The sequence below is a fragment of the Mugil cephalus genome, chromosome 13, assembly GCF_022458985.1.
Source record: "Mugil cephalus isolate CIBA_MC_2020 chromosome 13, CIBA_Mcephalus_1.1, whole genome shotgun sequence".
NCBI lineage: Eukaryota > Metazoa > Chordata > Actinopteri > Mugiliformes > Mugilidae > Mugil > Mugil cephalus.
The window spans coordinates 15056102-15074052 of record NC_061782.1 but is presented as its reverse complement, the minus strand read 5'-3'; the positions used below and the strand labels follow the sequence as shown (position 1 = coordinate 15074052).

General features: G+C 46.8%; 1 protein-coding gene across 2 annotated transcripts in view; it reads left to right on the top strand.

Moving 5' to 3' along the window:
* lrmda (leucine rich melanocyte differentiation associated) overlaps positions 1 to 17951 on the top strand; it is a 213460-nt gene that overhangs the window by 132966 nt on the left and 62543 nt on the right. For both annotated transcript variants that reach the window (XM_047602713.1, XM_047602714.1), the window contains exons 3-5: positions 11071 to 11197; positions 12572 to 12711; positions 16694 to 16820. In XM_047602713.1, coding sequence (XP_047458669.1) covers positions 11071 to 11197; positions 12572 to 12711; positions 16694 to 16820 — 394 coding nt within the window. The remainder of the gene's footprint in view (positions 1 to 11070; positions 11198 to 12571; positions 12712 to 16693; positions 16821 to 17951) is intronic.

Below are 17951 nucleotides of genomic sequence, written 5' to 3'. Positions count from 1 at the left end.
TAGAATAACTTTTTCATTAGAGTCGTGCACTGTGTGCTGAACCGGCCTGACCCATGTGTTTATTTTCCCTTTGTCCAAGCTTACAAAGTAGAGGCAGGCTTTATGTGCGCGAGTAAAAAAGGGGAAGCGGCGCTTTCTGGGGGTACGGCTGGGAGGATGAAACGAGCTTTTTAAAGAGGGTCCGGTCCTGCTCAGGTTCACTGGTAAGCCTGTTGGACATCCAGCTTTGTTCTTCCCATAGGCTCCTTATCAGTGGCCTGATGCGGTTGTCCCCTCGCATGTTCCTCTTGTACCTCAGCCGGGCCAATTCGATGGCCTAAGCACTCAAATTGAGCCATTTTGTTTCACTTTGAAACAAACTAGGACCCATTATGCGTGTGTGTGTGTGTGTGTATGTGTGTGTGTGTTTGTTTTTAATTCATACCCCTCCTCCCCGTCTCCCTTCCACTTTGGCCTTGGTCTATGTAAGTTGTCAATGCCCCCTGCCTTTCTCTGCTCTTAAGTTTGAAGCGCTAGCTTTGTGAGGGGTCAGTGTTTCCACTCCAGCAGTGTCAACTTCAATCTGGGGCGATTTGGTGTGAAATGTGTGCCATGGTGTGGGGGCTCGCAGGTCAAAGCCCCCCGGTAATTGATGTTGCTTATTCATCTGCTTTTCCTTGTCCGCTCTCACCGCGGCGCAGCGGCCGTTTTTGTTTGTCTAAATTGTTTGAAGATTTACTGTAGGTCTTAGGGCTCTGAGAAGCATCCCCCCGCTGCACTTTGTCTGTGTTCCTACCTAGCGGGGGGTTCAGCGCCGGGACGCACAATGGCGCCCGCACAAAGGAGGCTTTCCCCCAACACAAGGCCTGGAGGACATCGCATAGCATGACACTGAGCGCTGGGAGGCGCACAATGGCGGAGGCACAAAGGAGGCCTCTCTTAAGACAGGACTCAGAGGACATCTAGCATGACAAGCAGGGAAGCTCTCACTGTAATTAGCCATGGAGCCATCCTGACCAATGGCCTGATGAGCTCTATCTGCAAACTGTTTCAAAACACTAACACCACGAAGAATAAGGTTATTGGCAGAAAGTCGGTCTTGTGATGCAGCAAACTTAACAAACGTACACATATAGACTGGGCCATGTGCGGAAAAACCACTACCACCTGAGCTCTTTCGCTCTGCTGATCTCTCTTCCGCTCGGTTCCTCCTGAGGAACGGTACCTGCTAGCTGGCGCGGGGTGAAACGCTGGATGTGTTTAACCACAAAGAAGGGCCGTGATGACGGAGCCGCGCTTAATCTGGCCCCTCCAGCATGTCAGGCGGCAGCATGGGTGGTATGTCCTCCAGGGCCTTTGAAGAGGGGCGATTTAGAGCCGAGATTTGGATCATTACACAATAAAGAACACTTCATAAGTACTGGAGTGAGTTGGAGAAATGACGGTTAATGATGTTGACAGCAATTCACCTCTGCTGAATTACAGAAAGATTTGACTCAACTTGCCTTCTTTAATGAGCCTCACTCTGTAAAGGTAATGGGCCAGCGGTAAGACGGGGAGGGAGGAGGGGAGGAGAGGAGACGCTGTGGAGAAAGTGAGGGAGGGAGATTTTTTTTTATTTCTAAGGGAGTTGCACTGCTGCCGGTGGTTTATACTGGGCAGACAGATAGCCTATCACATGCCTCCGTTCAGGCTGTCATGTTAAGGAACCATAACGACAGAAAAGCCATCATCCGTAATGAGGAACTGTTCAACGAGATTTTCTGATCTCCACTGTTAAAAGTTGTGTTCCTGATGTGCGTATTCGTACAACTAAACCTTGTTTTGTTCCTTTGTTTCTTACTCATATATGATTATTAATACATACTGCATGTGCGGTGACTGATTCTTGATAAGTGTGCACTCAGAATCGCACCCACAAACTGTCATATTTGTCACAATGTAAAGGGTTTCCTCCCAATAAACATCCATCATCCCCTATGATTCTTCCCCACTGGCATCAAACGAGCCTATTTACAGACTCATGGAGCAGGGACCCTGATTCCGGCCCACAGCTCGTTTGCTATTTCTAATCTTGCATGTGTTTTGTGTGCAAGTTTGTGACAAAAACCTTAACTGACAGCGCGACAGTTGATTTGTGCCACCGCCCCCCCCCCCCCCCCCCCCCCCCCCCAACACACACAACACACTCGTCTGACTGTCATCCCATCAAAGCAACGTATCTGTCGTCGTCTTTGCGTGTCTCACGCTGAATGATAAACATGTACATCCGAACTGAGATCCAGTGCCAATTATGCGTCGACGGAGACGCTGCCGAGAATGTGGCGTTTAAATTAAAATGATGGTATTCAATTTCAAACCCCCTTGCGCGGTGACATGTTCTATTATCTCCTTTTCTACATGTAAGACAAGGCAAAAGCATCAGCGATGAAAGAAGGAGGCATCCCAAAGGTCAAGTCAATAACTTTATTGTTTGTCGGTAGTTTTTTTTTTTTTTCCCTCCTTGTTGGCGCACCTGTGTCAATCATGACACCTATTATTAGCAAAACACACTCCTGTGTGTTTCGCTAAACACACTCATTAAGTCCCTGACAACCTTCCAACGTCTAGCAGACAATGGACAAGACGCAGCGAAAGCGCGTGCGATAGCTCAACGTTGGTATAGTCCGACTTCAGTCACGTTGACTTCTTTGTGATAGTTTGATAACAGCGTAATCTGATTATGTTGTACATGTAGCTCTGCACCGCATGGAGAAAAAAAAAAAATACATGGCTTGATACTTTAATTGGCAGGAATACTTGTCTAATTATCACTTTTCCACTTGCTCTCCGTGCTGAGATTATGTAATTATCTTTTTGAAACACCGTGGAACGACGTTGCCTTTTTTTTGTGTGTGTGCGTGTGTGTGTGTGTGCGTCGTTTCTGAGACGCCGCTGTACCTGACACTCAGCAAGCCACTTAATAATACGCTAGAAAGGCAGCTAATTATATCATAATAATGGGTGGATGAAAGCAATAAGGCGAGGCCGGTGAATGAACGATGGCGCTGCTGTACGGCTCGAGTTGTAACTTTATCTCAAGTTATTGGAAGGGGCCCGCTAAACAGGAAGTCCTTTAATTACCAATGGGTTTCCTCATTAAGCCCAGAGAACTGGGGTCTTTGTGTTTATTATGGTTATGCAAATCCCAGCCCGTGCTAAATGATACGCTTCTCTGCAATGATTATTTCCAACGAATTGAATCCCTAATCAAGTTAATTACTCCGTGTTCACCAGCCTCCCCAAAGCTAGGATACCCCAATTAAAGACTACACCTGTTCCATTTGTGGGATTTGCTACATGTGTCATTACACGTTCTCCTGCGGAGCGTAGGTTTGTCGGGGGGGAAGAGCCGCCACTTAGACCCCTCACTGGGCTCCCAGATTTCATCTCTTGGCTCCTGCAAACGCTCCTGTTTCGCGACTGTGTCGTCTAGTTGCGGGATTGTGTACAGGAAAGAGGCAGGAACGCAGCTGACACACACATCCGCGAGAGCCGGGGAGGGGGGTAGATGGGTAATCTGACGGAGGGGCGAGCCGGAGCACCGGCAGCGGCGGCGGCATCAACAGCCGCCGTAGACTGCTTTCGAAACTTTTTAATTAGCACTAATTACCTTTGCAGGAAAATGTTGAGGCTTGAAAGGATTTGTGTCAGCAAGTGGGAGATCAAAGATTGTGGTGCTGTGCATTTTAATCTCAACGCTGAGGGGTAATAGGGAGCTGTTTGTGTGTCGGAGAGGGGGGTGAAAGGAGGAGACGCTTCCCAGGTGGTACTTGAGTAGTCTACCTCGAGTAATGCTGTCTACCAATCACACCACAGGTCCTGTCACATTAGAAAATTCTCCACTAATATAAAGAAATTAACTTTATTTTTTTGTTTTTTTGTGTTTTTTTTTCTTACCGCCCCCCCCTCCGCCAAATTGAATAATGGCTTTCCCTCGGATTTTCCGCTTTATCTGCGCGCGCGCATTCCTCAGTGTCAGCGCGCACGCCCTCGTGTGATTTTTCCTGTGCACCGCTTCATCAGGCTGACAGGCTTTTCATAGAGGTTGTGTTTAATGCATGCCTGGACATCACTGTGGCAGGGTCATCCATCAGACATCAAGACAACATCGATCATTTGCCATGAAGAGAGCGCGGGGTAGTGATTATTTGCTATTAGGTGGATGCTGAGGCATACAAATGGCTGGCAGTTGACAGTTGAACTCACTCTAACGTAATGCGGGCTGGCTCCCCCTCTCAGGGAAATGTTGACAAGCACTGAGCCTGAACACTGTAATGACAGAGTGCACGGGCAGACAGGGCACTGAGGGATTGTTCTCACACGTCGCGGCGTCCACCGTTGTTTGTGTGTTTCTGTTGCACACGTGTTCATTTCAAGCGTTCTTTTTGACTTTCGTTAATTCTTTCTTTTTTTTCCTTTGTATTGAAGAAGTCTGCGTTTATCGTGGAGGACCCTGATTGCGGCGTGTGTGGCTGACTGACCCTGTCGTCGCAGTTTTACATACACTTAAATATATGTGCCTGTGCGGCATGCATGAGGGAGTGCGGCGCTTGTTTGTGCCGCATTGATGTCCTCCCTGACTGAGATGCCATCAGCCGATTGATTTTCAGCTCCCGTTCACCGGGCGAGGAGGCTGTTTGTCATGTGGATAGACAACTAATCTTTCAATACAAACATTCCCCAAGACACATGGCCGCACCGCGAGCGCGGTCCAGGCACTGTGACGAGGGAAGTTATTGTATGGGCTATGATGATGTATTTTGCGGGATGATGTATTTCGCAGTGTACAGTTTGGCATCGTACAAGGGAAGCGGCCGTCATTCTGTCTGGCCGCGTAGCAAAACTCACTCTGCGAAGAGGCATCTACCTGGCAGCAGCCGCGGCGACGGCCTCTCGCTTTCTCTCCGCGCCGGGTAAATGGCCGACTTGCTTTTTGCCTCTCAATTAGGTCGTTGTCGGAGCTTAGGCTTCATCCCGGGCCAAACTTAGGTCAAGCAAGGCTTATGTGTTTGGATCTGACAGGAATTTCTGTCAAGTCTTTATCCCATGGCCGGGGTTGGTCCAGGGTCATTAATCAGACAGGGATTTAAGGTGCAGGGGGGCAGCGTGAGGCCAGGTGATGCTGACCTCAGTACAGTGGCTTTGATTTTCGTCTGGCCCTGACTCTTTGCGCGCGCGCGTGCGCGTGTGTGTGTGACAATTGACAGGATCAGTCCCTGTCTGATTCACAGCGCCCTCAGTGTCAGCGCCAGCGCTAATGACATTGAGAGAGAATATTAACCTCGCACACTCAGCGGGGATATCCACAAGGGGTAGTCTATAACTCAGACGCCGCATGATCCGCGGTGATGTTATCATTCAAACGCGCCGGGGCTGGAGTTAAATTTGCGACAGGCGCTCCATGGCGTAGACGTTTTCAACAACCGAATGTACCTCTCGCCCAACAGCCCCGCGCCGAGTGGAGTAATGGGCGGCGATGTTTAACTTCCTCGTCGACAAAGAAGTTTGCTAATTATATTTCACAGGTTCCTTCCCGCTTGAATCTGTTTATTCTCCCTGAAAGAGATGTTTTCTCGAAATAAAAAAAAAAAAAAAAAATGATGTAACCCTCTGTAAAGTTCAATCTGACATGCCGCCCGCCAATTGACAGCAGCAGCTCCGCGGCGAGCGATGATTTTACACACAGGCTATCAGGAGCGAGCGTAGCGCGGTATTCAAAACAGATTAAGAGTGAACCCACATAAAGAGGAGATTTGCTGCCGGCGCCAAATGTACTCTAATGATTTGCATTGCCATTAATAGTAATTTGCAGCTGCCTGGGAGGAGACATGTAATCCCCTTTCCATGTGTGAATTGACATGCATTCAGGGAGGGCTATGTGTGTCCTGGATGTGTGATCTTTAAATGACTGCCACCTGAGGCCTGGCAATACGGTGGGAGGGAGGGAGGGAGGGAGGGAGGGAGGGAGAGAGGAGTGCCACACTGAGCAGCGACTTGTCTACATGTGAGGGAGATGGGGGGTGAGAAAGGGGAGAGCTGTGGGGGAGATAGAGACAGATAATGACAGTCTAATTCACTGTCAGAGATGCATGTAGAGAGACGCGTATAGGCCATAAAGTGTAGCTGGAGGGAAGAGGTGCTGGAACAGACCTGATCGGTGCCTTGTGTGTGTGTGTGTGTGTGTGTGTGTGTGGAGGTGGTAGGAGGGATGTCGGGGGGGGGGGGGGCTTGAGGGGTTGCAGGGCATTAATTTGCTTTACAGATAAAGTCTTCTTATTTATCGCGAGCTAATCCTGATAGCATTTTGATGCCGCATTTGGGTATTTTTGGATGTTTGCGTGTATTTTTGCTGCGGTTCAGACTGATGAAACACGGCTCGGCTGAACTAATGCTAGTGTATTAGTGGGTTAGACGCGTATTTGTACATGTTTGTTCTGTTAAAACAGAATATCTGTTTTCATACTGCACTTTTCAAACTAACCGTCACTTCGTTACAGCACAAAACATCCCGTTAGTTTTCTGACATTTTGAGCATGAAGCAAACATATTAGAAAATTGTGTGAAACCGTTTCATCACCGCTGCATTTTCCTTTTAAGAAATTCAGTCATTAGTAATTAGGACTGGGTGGGATGCGGTTGCAGAGTGATATTTAGATCTCAGTCTGGAACCTGCTGAGTAGAAGACGATCGTGATCGTCATTGTTAACAGCATTTGGGGATATGGATTGCGCATTACGCCTAACAGATACATATTGCAGTGTACAGGCCGGCGAGAGCCATCGGAATATTTCTCGACTATTTAAGGCCGAATGGCTCCACAGCCTCCTTCCTTTCTCTCCCCCTAACCTGCCTCCATTCACCTTTCTTATTAAGTTTATTAAAGCCAGTCCACACGCCGGGTTTTTCAGGTCCAGTTCCTTTTACCATTCATTACGGTACCTTATCCTGGCAGGCAATCTGAAGTGTGCTCTGAATAGTCCATTATGCACATATGAAGGCCATCACGGCCCGAGTATTGGTCAATTCATCAAACATTTATCTGTTGCCCTCTGAACAGCACGTCAGTATACCTGTCACCCTGCCGCTCTGGCCCTCGGTTTAGCATAACGGCGCATCGCTTTCCCGCAGCCTTTGAGGGGACATCAGCTCTTGGAGCTATAGCTGTGAGGGCTCCTCTGCTTTTCAAAGTGTTTTGTGTGGCTTCCTCGGTATCCAATAGACTTCTAGTTTTACAGCGCTGGATGCAGGGGTGTTGTCTGTGTGATCTCTGTTGCCGTTTTAACCCGAAGAGGAGGCTAAGAGGTTGTTCCACGTCACATGAATGTTATGCGCGGCTTAGGCAAACTCCATATTTGGTCTTCGGAGTTTCTAAAAAAAATGACGATGACTCATTCGGGCGACGGTTCCAAAACTCGGCAGACATAAGGAGGAAGGCTGTGTAAGTCATGTCAAAGAGCTAAGGCTTCTATCCCTCATTTTTCACACGCTGCCTGAGGATATCCGACGTGACACTATTGCACACCATTGGCAGGAGTGACTGACACTTCAGCCAATAACGGTCGAGAGTTTTCTTCCCTCTGTTGTCAGCAGCGGTTTATCAATCACTGTGTCTGCATCAGTATTAGTGTATCGATCTGGCAGGGCTGCTCCATGGGTCAGTGTCTCCTCTCCGGCGTCCTTGTCTGGTCTCCCTCGTCCTCCCCCGCCGCCTGCGCCGAGACTCGTCCACCAACTGCGTGTTCGGCCGGCTCTGCCTCCCCGTACAATCGAGGTTTCGGGCGCATACATGCGCCGCTTATGTAAGCCCGAACGCTCGCACGCCGATGCTCGCAGGGCTGTGTGATGTATGATGGCGGGCCCACGCGGGCTAAGTGGTAGTCAAAGCGTAAAGACAAGCCTTGTGAAGTATTAGCTGTGACAATGAGGCTGATCATGATTATCTTAACAAGGAGAGGATTCACCGCCTCACCTCGTTAAAGCCGCCGCCTCTCCGCGTCTCTTTATGTGTCTCTCTCGCTCGCTAGGTAGACGTTTAAGAAAATGCCATTTACATGAGCTAGAAGTGCTAGAAATGCAGTTTTTCTCAATACACACAGGAGCACGCATGTATTGTATTGTTATATCAGTGGAAATAGCACATGGAAATGTGGCGGAGTGACATTCCACTGTTGGGCATCTGAAGCTGCAATATTTTTGTGGTTGATGTGGAGTTGGGAAGTGGTTGTACCCCACCAAATAGCTGCTGGACCATTCAAGTTCACAGCGCTGGTTTTATGCAGTGAAATACAGAAGAGTAACCACACCGTAGTCGTACAATTCAAATTCGAACCAACTGGTTCTTGGACTATCCTTTTCGGTGCAAAGTTTTTTTGTCTTTTTATAGTTTCAAACATGTCCAATAATGAAATCCAAGTGGCATGCTACTACCGAACACATCTTTTCAGAATATTAGTCTGGCTTCATCAGGCTAAAACTAAAGAGTATTTTTGTTGTCGCTATTACCGTTGCTGAAGGGGTGAATTTAAATAAAATAGCATTAACAAAACTGAGTCCGTTGTCAGTATTTACTGTAAATTTGTGTGCTTTTTGCCCGTCTTCGCCGCTTTCCCCCGGCCTCAACAGCACCGAGGCTCATTAGTTGTTGTTTTTTTTTTTTTAAGAGGTAAAGTAATTTTACTGCAGTGCGAAAACTTTGCCCGCGTTCCAAGCGGCACATTAAAACAAGAACGCTTATAAAAAGTAATGAAACGGGCTGTGTGGAAGTCTGCGGAGGGAGCGCGCGGAGAGCTGGGGAGTATTAGAAGTTCAATCCCTGCACTGTAGCTAATGCTGGATGGGACTCAGTGGCTCTCCCCTGGCTGTGAATTTAACTGATTAAATCAGCCAGTGCACGCAGTAGTGGTGACATGAAAACAACAATTAATAAGGCTCCCTCCTGTGCCATGCGGCTCCCTTTAACCGAGCAGCTAATAACATAACCCACAGGACTGCAGCCCATCACACACAAGCGCACGCACACGCAGACACACACTCACAGGTGGCAGTGTTTCGTTGGCAGCCTCTGTAAATGAAATAATGTTTATCCAGCGTGGTACAAGATTGCGCCTAACTACACATTAACAAAGATTATACTTGCAGATTAATTGCATGTTGCACTGAATTCCCTGTCAGTGCAAACACAATAAACGAGCTAAAAAACCTAAATTGCGTTTCCCCGTTTGTTGCTTTGGGGCCGATACTCGCGTCTGCGCTTCAGTGATTTTTCGTGTCTTAACTATAATTTACAACTGTTAATTGACTGGAGTAATAAAAAAGTACAATTATAATTGCTTTGCATATCTTTAATGTATAGCTTTTGCGGCGCAATATGTCTCCTTGCTTTTAGAAATGAGAAACACCATGGGGGAACTAAAAAAAATTTTTTAAAAAATAATGAAAAACACAAGCAAACAGAGAATTTCATAAAACATAATAATAATAAAAAGAAAATGCTGGCACATCTCTCCATTCATCCATCTCAACAGTGCATTAATCAGAGCTGATAAGAGGTTGTCAGCTAGCGGCTTTGCCAGCTCACTGGTTAGGTGCTGTCAGCTGCCATTGTTGTGGGTATCAAGTGCGCGCGAGTGTGCGTGTGTTTGCAAAACGTTGATGGCTCTTAAAACGAAGCAAGTCAACAATGGATTCGCTGATTGGATGTTTTCAGCCCTCGGAGAAGATGGTTGCGACATTTCGCCGTGTAGATCAAAGCCTCTGTCCGCGCGCTCCCGTCCGAATCGGTGTGTGGGCCGGTCACGTGCGGGTTGCGCAGGCCAACCGTGCGTGTGTGACTAAAACAACACGCTCGGTTTTATCTTTTCGTTGGAGGAACTCATCATCTTCATACGCTCCTTGCTCCGTGTAGATCGTCATGCGGGTTGCTGTATACAAGGCAGTCATTGACGCTATGCAGATCCAAGGAGGAGAAATAGTTCATGCTGCTGCTATTTAGACTCGACTGCACCTTGAGTTTGTCATGCAGCGATAGGACATCGTTAACCGGAATTCATATTTATGCCACTTTAAGTCTGCTTTTTAAAATTTGAAAGTGCTATTTCTATTATTGGAATAGTCAAATATAATTGATAGTTAAAAATTCAATTAAAAAGTAATTTCTTTCTGTTTGTGAACCCGTGTAGGCTGCGTAGAGAAGTGCACTGTCTGTGTTCAGTCAGATTTAAATGTCAATGAAGTCCCACAGGGCACTTTAGCATGGCATGCCGACAGTGAGAAGGATTAGACAACACACACATTGCCTTTGTGCGGCTCCTATGACTTGAACTTTGCAGGGCTCTAACATTACTTCTACTGCCGCCCTCCGTCATTTTTTATGCCTGTGTGAAGGTGTGTGTGTGTGTGTGCGCGCGTGCGCGGGAGCCAGAGAGGAGGAGAAGCTGAGGTGACCCTTCACCTCTTTTGGCAATGCGTCATAAAACGGGGGAGCGGAAAGGCAAACTACTTCCTTTCAAAAAAAAAGAAAAAAAAAGAAAGAAATACGAATACTTTGATGCCGCAGTCTCAACACTAACCCCCTATCGTGGCGCACTCGCGAGAAAAGTTTCCCTTCCATTCCGTGTGTGATTGCGAGTGTATTCCGGTTCCTCTGTGAAAATGATGGATGACAAGTTAAATTTGTGTCTGGGGAGTGAAGGTGAACTGTGACAGAGTGATTTGTCTTGGGAATGGAGGGTTAGGGTCAGGCGAAACTGGGCGCCTCAAGGCACAAGACATTGACAAATTCATCCTGCCCGCCGCATTTCTGAAGCCTTTTGTTTTGAATCCTGGCTACTCACAAGTGACCCCCATCCCTCATCCTGCCAGCCGCTGAAGGATGCCTCACCATGCCAGGGGAGCTCAGCACCACTAATTCTTGTCATTCACTTCCCTGACAGGCCCAGACCCATACTCTCCCGGCGTATGAAAGAGGGAGGCTGAAATATTTATTTCTGCACAACAACGGCTGACCAGATTTAGAGCCATAACAGTTTTCCCGTTTCCTTGTCATTGCAGGTCACTGGCAGGCCTCAAAATGTTCACTGAGCTGGAAGAGCTGGTCGTCGACAACAATCTGCTCGGAAATGACCTCCGGTTGCCCAGGTTACCCAACCTCCACACCCTGACACTCAATAAGAACCAAATATCCTTTTCAAAAAACAAAAAAAAGAAACACTCACTCACTCGCGTTTTATTTATAGTCGGGCATAAATTACCGACGTCGGCATCGGTTCGTTTTGCATTCATCCTCGTGTCGGTTCAGCCTCGGCGTCGTCTCAAAGAACCGGTTCGTGATGCCGTGGCTTTGCACTGAGCCCCGGGTGTTGAGATTAGAAGAAGTTGGCTGTCGCCGAGCTCCACACCGGACTAGTTTTTGAACCACAGGGACCTCTAGTGGAATCAGATTTTACAGTCAAAATAACAGATCTTTTTTTTTTATTTTTAAACAGAATGAAGAGCAGTCAGTTAAAACTGCGTCTCAAATCTGTACCCTGATATGTATGTAATACGTTTGGTCATATAATTATTTCCTTAATATGTGAAAAATTATTCAAGTCAGTACTATTATTATTATCATTATTATTATTTTACTTTTAGAGGTATAACGCTTCATTACACTGTTAAATAGCATGCTCACATTTTGGCTCATTCATTAAAACGGTGTTCCACTTGCCCCCCCCTCGATCCTTCCCCAATGTAAACATGTTAAAGCCAGAGCTCTGCCATAAATTTAAGACGCACTGCGAGGCTGTTTATGATCAGTCAGGAAAGTGTGAACTTCCCCTCTAAGCCTCGGCACAGGTTTAGAGATGTGTCCTGTTTTTCTCTGGTTATGCGGAGCCTACTGGGTAACGATGCTCGCTCTCTCTCACACATTCTCTCACTCACACACACACACACACACACACACACACACACACTTCCAGAGTCAACATTAAAACTGGGACTCCTTGAAGTGCGCATCTGGGACTGTGTGCTGAGTTTGGTTGTGAAGTGGTCGGCACATGCTAATAGGCCAATTATGTACATCCTGTCGTGGCACGGTGCCATTTTAAAGCTCGAGCACTGCATTAGTGCAGTTGTATTTTGACACTTTGGGGCTCAATTTTCCAAGTGAATGTATTAGTGATGAATGTGCCTGCTTAGGGGCTGTTTGTTTTTTCCACGTTTCGCAAAAGTTTTCCACAGCACAGCTCTGAAAAGCACGGACTGTTTGAACCACAGGGCATCCATCATTTTGTCACTGTTCTGCACCCGGCCACCTAGGAAATGAAAGAGATCGAGAGAAAGCGAGAGAGCGGGAGCCAAATTGTGTCACTACTATATGCCAAAGCCTGCACCTTAAATTGCCCCTCTGTCTGCCCAGTCTCACAAAGCCACTGACTAGCCTCTTTGAGCACCTCGGTAAATTTGACAGTGAAGGGTTTTAGTGCAGACAGGCCTGGGAGGGGCTGTGCGGGTAGTAAATGCTAATGTAATTAACAGCGCTAGGTCCTTGACATCCGCCCTTTGACACCTGACTGATATCGAGGCCCTGCTGGAACACTTGGCTGATGTGACCCCGTCGCTCGAGTACCTAAGCCTGCTGGGAAATGAGGCCTGCCCCAACCAGCTGGTCAGCCCGGATAAGGACGAGGACGACTACCAGAGATACAGGTCTGTAAATACACGCGTTAGATGTGCTGATGTCACATTATGACAGATGTTGAGGATGGAGGAGAAGGACTGATAGGCCGTGTTCTTTGCGCTCAAACTTTTAGCCGTGCAGAATTATTTGACGGCCTTTCATAAGTAATGAATCTGGAGATGTTCCTTTTTTCGTAACAGCCAGCCCCTGCCCTTCGCAGGCAAACTGAGGATTCGACCGTATCACTCTAAAAGCTTTGTCAACCGGCCCTTTTACACCCCAGTTTGCAAAATGGATTTCATGTGTGACTAGTCGCCGCCACAAATGAGTGTTTACCACCCTGCCTCACCAGAGCAGATGATGCATTAAACATCAGGCCCGGCCTCAAGCCATGCAATATGACCACCATTTGTCAGGGTCCTTTACATGAAATGCGATAAAAGGCAAAAAGCATTCTCTCTTTTGTCTGTTTTAGCCCTAAGTGCTTGTTTCTGACTCTGTGTTGCTTATTAATCATTTACCACCCATGCCTTTCTTGAATAATCTTTCTTCTCCTCTCTTTTTGTCTCCTTTCCCCCCCCTCCCTCTCACCCTGAGTCTCACTTTCCCTCCCCTTCTACCCCCTGTGCCCTCTCTTCCCTCTCATGCTTCTCTTAGTGGTGAGGGAGGCTGCTCTGTTTTGACTGACAACGTCTACGGTCCTGTAATGTAATATTCATAATGTGTCACATAGTAAAACATCAATTTGAGCGTGATGCAGATTTCATGTCTGACAAGGTTAGGCTGTGCGCAGGTCGTGACAGCACTGGCCTTGGGCAATAAATACCCAACCCAGTGCCTCAGGAGCTCCCGGTCTCTCAAGTGAAATACCCTGGCGCGCTGCATCGGTGCCCCAATTAGTGCAGTGACATAGAAATATAGTATTCATTCACACAGTCTGCGGGGAGGTTAAATGTTGTCCTGTGCTTAAACAACAAAAAAGTGCACATGCTCAGTGGCCATTTGCAGTACTACAACAACAAGAGCTCAGCCTTATGATATTATATGCTCAGAATGGTTTGATCATGCAGAGTAGGAGGGCGACTCCTCAATAAGTACTTGCAGGAACCTAAAAATCTCCGCCGTATATGAAGATTGATGGATCGTCATCACATATTTTAACTTCTTATCTTGGGGAAAGTTCAGCTTGTCCAATCTCTCGCAGCGGAGTATCAAAGAGGAGCCTGAGGGGCCTCAACCACCAGCTGTACTTTGTGCTCGCTGAACCTTTTTTCTTTCTCAGAGCCGTAAATGCAGCTGCGCAGTAATTACCCGTCCACAGCAGGGATACTAAATATAACAATGGTTTGATAACACAGCGAGTCCTGCAGTTTTCTAATATGTTCCTCGAAAGGTGCTGATGTGTAACTGTCGTTGGAAGGTTCCAGGAAAAGATGTCCGTGGCATTTGTTGCTAATTACAAGGAAAAGGGTGTGTATGTTTCAGGAGGAGTGGTGATGCTCTTCTGGTACTAACTGCTAACCTTCCCATTTTCTTTGTTCACCTTTATTTCTTTTTCTATTTTTTTTCTTTTCTTGCTCTCTGCATTTTCTTCTGTCTTTATTTTCCCTTTCTTTGTTTTATTTTCCTCTAGCTTCTTTTGAGCTTTCTTCTCCCGCTGCTCCTTTGTGATAAACGCATGCTCCTGGAAGGGGGAAGACATTTATATTTCAGTAAACTGTGGAGCCGTCTGAAGCAAGCTGTTGGGATCCAACAAGCCATTACTGTGAAGTGAAGAAGGAAGCTGAAGCAGGATACTTGGAACTGGCTCGCACTGGAGACCTGGAGTTTGATCTCCTTGTCAGCCTGACCTCCCCTCTTCTTCCACACCTCCTGTTTTTCCATCTCCACTTCCTGCACCATCTTCTCTGGAGTATCACAAGTCCTTCTCTCCTCTTGAGAACCTTGTGTTTTTGAGCGAGGGCCTTCACCCTTTAATGGGCCCTTATCCTTTTTCTTGAGCCAGTCCACCTCCTCCTTCTGTCCATTTTGAAGCTGGTCTTTTAGAAACCTTGCCATTTTGTTAGCAGATACATGGCAACTCCATGCATTTAGACTAATAACAGTCCCTTCACCACTGCCCTACACTGATTTGGGCCACAGCCGACAACCCCAAACTGAACTAGACCAAATACCTCAAAGGTTGAAACGTGGATGTAGCCCGTGACTAAAGTCCCATATTCACACTTGACACACGTGTATGATTTAAATACACCATTCAGGCAAAACATCATGACCACCTTCTTAATATTGTGTAGGTCTCTATCTTGCCTCCAAAACAGTTGTGACTCATCAGAGAATGGACATGGGCGTTCTGAGGGTGTCCGGTGGTGTTTGGAAACAGGATGTTGTTAGTGGGGCTCTTTGGGTCCTATGGGATGAGGTGAGGGGCCTCTGTGGATCATCCCACAGACATGTGATCAGTTTGGGATCTAATTAAGAGGCCAGGTCAACTCCTTATGCTGGTATTCGTGTGTGACTGTGTTATGGTCTCCTTGCTATGGGGTGCCTGATCTGGTCTAGGTGGGTGGTACATGTCCACGCAAATGCCTGGTCCAAACATCGGACCATTGGTATTTACGTCTTCTGTCAGTGGTTTTAATGTTAAGCCTGATCGGTGTAGCTGAAACTCCTGTTGGATCACACTTTTGCTTGGGTACTTGAGTATCATATCACCACACTTGAGTTCTTGTATCAGCTTTCTTGAACATTACATTTTATCTGAATTAATGCTAATTTAGCATTATTTCACAGGAGCTACAACCAAGACTACAGAAACTTAAAACACACCTCTTGTTTTCCTTTTTCCCCAACAGGCAGCCCACCCCACCTTCCACTCTACCCCCCTGTCTCCTTCGCTTTCTTATCCTCCCTCTGTGGTGGGGTTGAATCATTAATATCCCCACTGGCTGACAGAGCCTTGTCATCTGCTCTGACCCTGTGATGGCAGGTTACCTATGGAGAATAACCTCTCCGCGTCTCCCCCAAGGGCATCTTCACATTTCATCATGGAAATGCCCCGAACAAAGTCCTTTTACATGGTGGGAGAGGTGGGACGCGAAAGGGGCCTCTTGGACTTTGAGTGGCGACGCTCTCATCAGAAAAAGAAGCTCTTATTAGGGGTTAGGTCATTTTAGACTATCATCATCATAACCATACTATCATAATAGTCCCAATAAGAACCCGTCCAAGACCGTATGATGTAGTTTTTTATTCATTTCTGTTGGCCACTATTTTAATTATATTCGATGTTCTCCCTTAATTTTGCATGGACTTATTTTCTGTTTCGTGTCAGCCCAAATCTGATCCATGCTTCCCTTCCTTATTATCCTCAGGTGTTGAAAAGTTGACACGGGCTTTGCCATCTCCCCTCATCGCCGTCGCCATCATCAATTTGTCACGACTCTTTGCGCGCCGGCCTCGTCTGTGCCCATATCCCCCCGTCCTTTCTCACCCTCCACTTAGGTGCTGCATGCGTGTCCTCTTTGGCTACCAGCTCAGCCTGACATACTGGTTCCTCTATCCCTGCCTGCCTGTGAAAGGATCTGTTGTCATCTATGTATTCCAGCCATTATCTTTTGACGGTTCTCTCCCTCCCAATGAAAGACGGAGTGTGTCTGAAAGCTTAGCGAGATATGTGTGATGCTACCAGAATGACAGCTCTGGCAGACGGGTTGTATCTTCTTTCGTGCTATTTATATGTCATACTTTTTCTTATCGACTTTGAAGGTTATTACACACAAGAGCGTATCGCCATTAAATCTGCATCAGCATTAAAACTCAGTAAACACGCGTTCTTTTCAAGTTTTGTTGACGCATGTATTTACATATTAGAATTTGTGTCAGTTTGATTAGTGTATCACGGTTTTACACGCTTCCTCAGATTCTCTGTTTGTCTAGAACAGACCTACAATGAGGCCCTTTGGAGGCGGCGGCGTGGCGGCGCTGCTGAATTTATCTTTTTCTCTCCAGGTACTTTGTTCTGTACAAGCTGCCATTGTTGAAGTTCCTGGACACCAGGAAGGTGACCAGAAAAGAGGTGATGGAGGCGCAGGCGAGAGGAGCCTTCATGAAAGTGGTCAAGCCCAAGTCGGAAGCTGTAAGTTAAGCCCTGTTTTTGTTTCGTTTTGTTTTAAATGCCGTTTTAAGTATTAGCCCCTCTGAAGTATTGAGTGGATTTGTCACATTCATCCCTTTCTTTCCTCCTCTATTGTTTCCCTTTATCCTCCCTTTCTTCCCGTGCATGCTTGAGTGTCAGTCTCCCTTTACAGAGGTCCTAGTGCCGTGGCGCTCTCAAAGGAGTGTCTTTCCTTCGGCTTAAAGTGTACATGTGTGTTTTTGTGTGTGTGCGTGCAAACGTGTGTGTGTGTGTGTAAACGTGTGTGACCACGGCCTGACCTGATTCCGTATGCATGAGCCCAGATCAAAGACGGCGGGCGGCTGTCCGGTTGCACTTGCGTTCCCAAGTGTGACACGGCTGGGGATCGGAGTGACAGCTCACGTACATGCAGCTCACAATCGCTTAATTATCTCAAGCCCCTCGCATTTATTCGTCCCTCTCTTGTTTTGGGCCCCGTAGACTAATTAGAGTTCGGGAGGTTCATCGGCAGACCCACTTCACCCCTTTTCACCCCCCCCTTTTTTTTTTCACCCCCCTCCTCTTTCATAATGCAATATAAATGAACTTCTTTTGCCTAGATTTGATTTCATGTAATTGTAAGGCCATGAAATATTTACTCGTTGGATCAGCTAAGCTGTGTCGTTTCAAGCTCTCTGGGGCTCTGACAGCGAGCCTGGGAGGTAAAAATGCATCCAGAGTAGCAAGAGCCCAGGCATCCAGTGACAAATCAGAAGCATGTGAGTCGATGTCGGGTTTAAAAGTGCACGAGGAAAACAAAATATTTATTGTTTCAGACAATCACCTAAGATAGTGTACTCTTTTAGTGTCGGTTCGTGCTATGCTTTGTTCTCGATTCGTCATGCGAGTGGCAAGCGAGGAAGCGAAACGCTGAAATAATTTAACCCCGGCCTGCCACGCTTGGTAGATGGAGAAAAGTGGAGTGAAAACAGTGTTCATCCACTTTATATAAAAAGAAAATAAGGACCTCTACAATGCTTTTTGGCAGGGTAAAGTCACTTTTAAGATTTTTATTTACATAGCTTGTCAGTGAAAAAGAAATGTTTGCCTTTGTCACCACAGGCTTAGATGAAAGGAGGGATAATCAGTGAT